Genomic DNA, 3,860 nt, shown 5'->3' on the forward strand with positions numbered 1-3,860 from the left:
TGTATGTAATTATGTATCTATAGACAAACTTTTTAGTTACTTACTTTCCTAAAACTTTTCTAATTTTTAATTTCATTTGACAAACTGGCGCCAATTTTACCAGTGAAATAAACTGGCTGAACGTTTTGTAAAAGATCTGGTTTTAAAATAGACAGTTTCTTGTGGATCATTATTATTTTATTTGTGCCATTATCAAACGCCATTAATAATATGCGTTTGGCTAAAGATCTTAAAAACTACGCAGAGGAAAATGAAACTCATTTGTTTTTATTCAGAATCTTCATTTCTTTAAAGATCGAGACGCAAGATACACAGTTAAAAGTTTCATAAAGAGATCAACAGTCTACAGCACAACACGAGATCTGGATAGACAAGTGACTAGAGAGAGAGAGACCTAACTGTCGAAGAGAAGATGAAAAACGAATTACAAAAACATCGTCATTCCAAGTCACTAATGAGTCTTACCAGCTCTCAAGACTCGTGGTCCAAGTAATCTTTATATTCAGAACTATAAGAGGTATCGATGTTGCCCTCGCACACGCCAGTGCTGTCGTAATAGGCACTTTGAGGATACTGCCCCCCCGAGTAAAGGAGCCCGCCCCCCTCGTATCGGTTTTTTAGGATTGACCGAAGGGGTTCGGTTTGTCTCGGGGGCTCCTCCGAGGATGAGTCCATCCTGGAATCCGTGGAACTCCTTTTTCTTCTCTGTATCACAGGTAAGGATTCGCTGGACCTCAAGATCCTTCCCTTCATGACGTCGATGACCGACTCGGTAGGACTCAGGTCTCTCGCCTCCTGCATGACTTCTCTCACTTCCCTCATACTTTCGGGGTCCTCCAGGTCCCTCGTGGTCACTGCGTCGATGATGGCCTTGGGAGTGGGCACGACGGGTGGCACGACGTCCGTGTTTTGCATGACCTCGATCATGTAGTCTGTGGGGGTCAGCGCCCTGCCTTGCATAGCCTCGATGACCGAGTCGCTGTGGGTGAGGTTGCCGACCTGCGCCATGCTCCGCCTCCTCTCTGTGCTCAGGACGGGTCCTTTGTTCATTCCCACACTCTGAGACGCGGATAAGAGAGCCTTGGTCGCTGGTAGTGCCCTCCGGTGGGGTAGTCCGATGTCGACCTCCATGTAGGGCGGGACAGTTGTATCCTTGTAAAGAGAAGTTCCGGTCACATCCAGCGTATCCGAGGCGGACAGTCTGAGAAGGAGAGATGAGGAATTGGTTAGGATGGAATAGAATCAAAGTAGAAATTATTTGAATCATTTTCTTACCCTTACTATTGTATCATAATACAGGGCGTACGAAAAAGTCTGGAACGAGAAAGAGAAAATGAAATTCATTAAAATTAGCAGAATTTTTTTTTATATAATTTTTATTTTTCGTACACCTTGTAAAATAGTAAATAATTGAGTACAGGACTGCTTATATTGAATTTATTCCTCGTGAGCATAAAAAAACCATGTGTGTATTAGATAGCAAAAGTCTTTAAAATGGAAAAGTTACAAACTTAATAATCAGCTATCTTGGTGGAAATGAGTTGATTTCGATTCCCAGTACAGAACATGAGTTCGATGAATTCGACAGGAATATGTACAGAAGAGTCGAAATCAATTTATATCTTTGGATAGCCGAATGAATAAGTCGATTGTCTATTACACCATCATAAGAAGTATGAAGAGAGGAGACATTATCACAGGTAACACATCACTTGTACTAAATTCAACCTAAATCAGTTTAATTAAAGAGATTTTTAATGGCCCCTTATTTTCTCCAACAGTGACTGATAATTTTCTATTGTGACTTTAGAATTAAGAAAGGGAAGTGCAAGCAACCCAAATTAAAAATGAATTATTCACATTTGAAGTTGAATGGTCTGAAGCCTCTTTGACATTGCTGAAAGATTTCCGATAACTTTTATGTTGAGAATTTTATTGCATCATTTATTTTTCATTTGCCATTTATAAAAATGTGAGAATAGCTAAATTTTTCTCGGTATCTGAATCAAATATGGGGATTTATTTAATTTAGACACATTGTCGGTTTCTTTAGCATCGAAAAGCATTCTGCATCTAGTTGGATCCTGGGATAATTTCAGATTTATGCTGAGAGCCTTGACTTCCTAATTTTATTGTTGTGCAAAGCTGATATTTTGACTGAATGGACAAACAGTAGTAATAATTATATAACTGACCTCATGAATCAATCCATGTGTAAAAGCAGAATAGTGATTAATGAGAACATTAGTGAATGGACGAGTACTCAGATTAGGTGACTTCTGACTTCATGAATAATCAGTTAATAAAAGATAGGTTAAAGATACTGAAAAATGAATGATCTTTTGAATGAATGATCGGTGAACAAGGATTGTTTAGATGACAGAAATTCTGAATGGACAAATGAATGAGTGACACTATCAAAGAAATGGCTGATCTTTGGAAAGCGTATACATTTATAATTTATATTTGAATGATTAAGATAATGACATTAGTGAGTAAAATTATGTCTACTCATTTCTTGTGGTATTGTGTGTGTATGTATGTGTATGCGTGTGTATATACTCCAGTACATGCATAAGAACATTGAAATTATTAGCGTTTCAAATGAGGGAAGTGCAATTCAAACAACAAATGTTAAGGTTATGTGCAAAGTAAAGTATTAATTTACATTAATTTAATAAGTATTCAATATATTTACATATATATATATATATATATATATATATATATATATATATATATATATATATATATATATACTGTATATATGTAAAATCAAGGTACAACTAACCCATTAATATGGAAATCACTTTAACTTGGATGCAACTTATAAGCAAGGGAATTCAGTTTGGGTGTAAGTTACTCCCAAGGCAAAATGAACTCGATATTAATTTGTGGTGTCTTAATATTTGAATGTATAATTTATATCATATGTGACATTGACAGATTATATACATATAAGATATATAAAATAGACAGCTAAAGAGACTGATAAATAAATAGACAGTTACAGTGCTCTTGAAACAAGACACGTGTGCTTTCTACCGTTACGCAAGAGATTATACGAATCACAGATAAATGAAAAGAGCAGTAGTCCTCACTTCCATCCGTACCTGGCAGTCGACCCAGGTCGGTTGACGGCCGCCTTCCTGCGGTAGATCTGCGCCTGGAGCCCTCGGTACTCCTGCAGGAACTTGTCCAGCCGGGCTGCATGGAAGTGATAACGGTAGGGGTCCCCAGCGCTCAGCTCGCTCGTGCCTTCCAGCGAATGGTATTTGCCTCTGCCATTCAAAAGAGGGGAGGGAGAGAAAGAGAGAGAAATTGAAGCCTTGGGTGGAAGAACACGCACTCTTAGGGCAAAAATGGAATGTTGGAATGTACCTAGGAAGGGGGAATGGAGGGAAATATAGAAATATGTCCGTGGGAGGTTTAGAGGAAGGAGAAAGAGAGAAAAGAGAGAGAGAGAGAGAGAGAGAGAGAGAGAGAGAGAGAGAGAGAGAGATGAAAACAAACTAGTGCCTGCAAGGAAAGTGCATGGAAATAGGACGTATAAAGGACTACATCATAGTTTCTGCACACGAAAAGTTCTTTCAGGCAAAGTAGGAAAGAAATGATTGATTTTTCATATTTCTTACATAAGTATATGTATGAATCGAAAATAGATTTAGGAATTCAAAGTGTTTAGTGTGATTTTCAGAAAAAAATTATTTCTTAGAAATAAATTATTTCTGTTCTTTCTAGACAGAGAAAGCGCCAGAGTTTTTTTTTTATTCGATCTAAGTTACAGTATCATTCTAAAATCTGTCGGATCAGTTTCGCCAGTGAATTGGCGAGAATAGAATAGCTTCCCTTACGATCAC

General features: G+C 37.8%; 1 protein-coding gene across 2 annotated transcripts in view; it reads right to left on the minus strand.

The window, feature by feature from the left end:
- Window positions 1-260: 260 nt before the first annotated feature.
- LOC136830761 (uncharacterized) overlaps window positions 261-3,860 on the minus strand; it is a 122,398-nt gene continuing 118,798 nt past the window's right edge. Inside the window, exons 6-7 of one of the 2 annotated variants that reach the window (XM_067090633.1) lie at window positions 3,114-3,281; window positions 261-1,201 (exon numbers count right to left, since the gene is read on the minus strand). In XM_067090633.1, the coding sequence (XP_066946734.1) occupies window positions 472-1,201; window positions 3,114-3,281 (898 nt within the window). In that variant the 3' untranslated portion in view covers window positions 261-471. Of the gene's footprint in view, window positions 1,202-3,101; window positions 3,282-3,860 lie in introns of both variants that reach the window. The other variant, XM_067090632.1, reaches the window with a different exon arrangement.

This window comes from Macrobrachium rosenbergii, chromosome 47 (assembly GCF_040412425.1).
Source record: "Macrobrachium rosenbergii isolate ZJJX-2024 chromosome 47, ASM4041242v1, whole genome shotgun sequence".
Lineage (NCBI taxonomy): Eukaryota > Metazoa > Arthropoda > Malacostraca > Decapoda > Palaemonidae > Macrobrachium > Macrobrachium rosenbergii.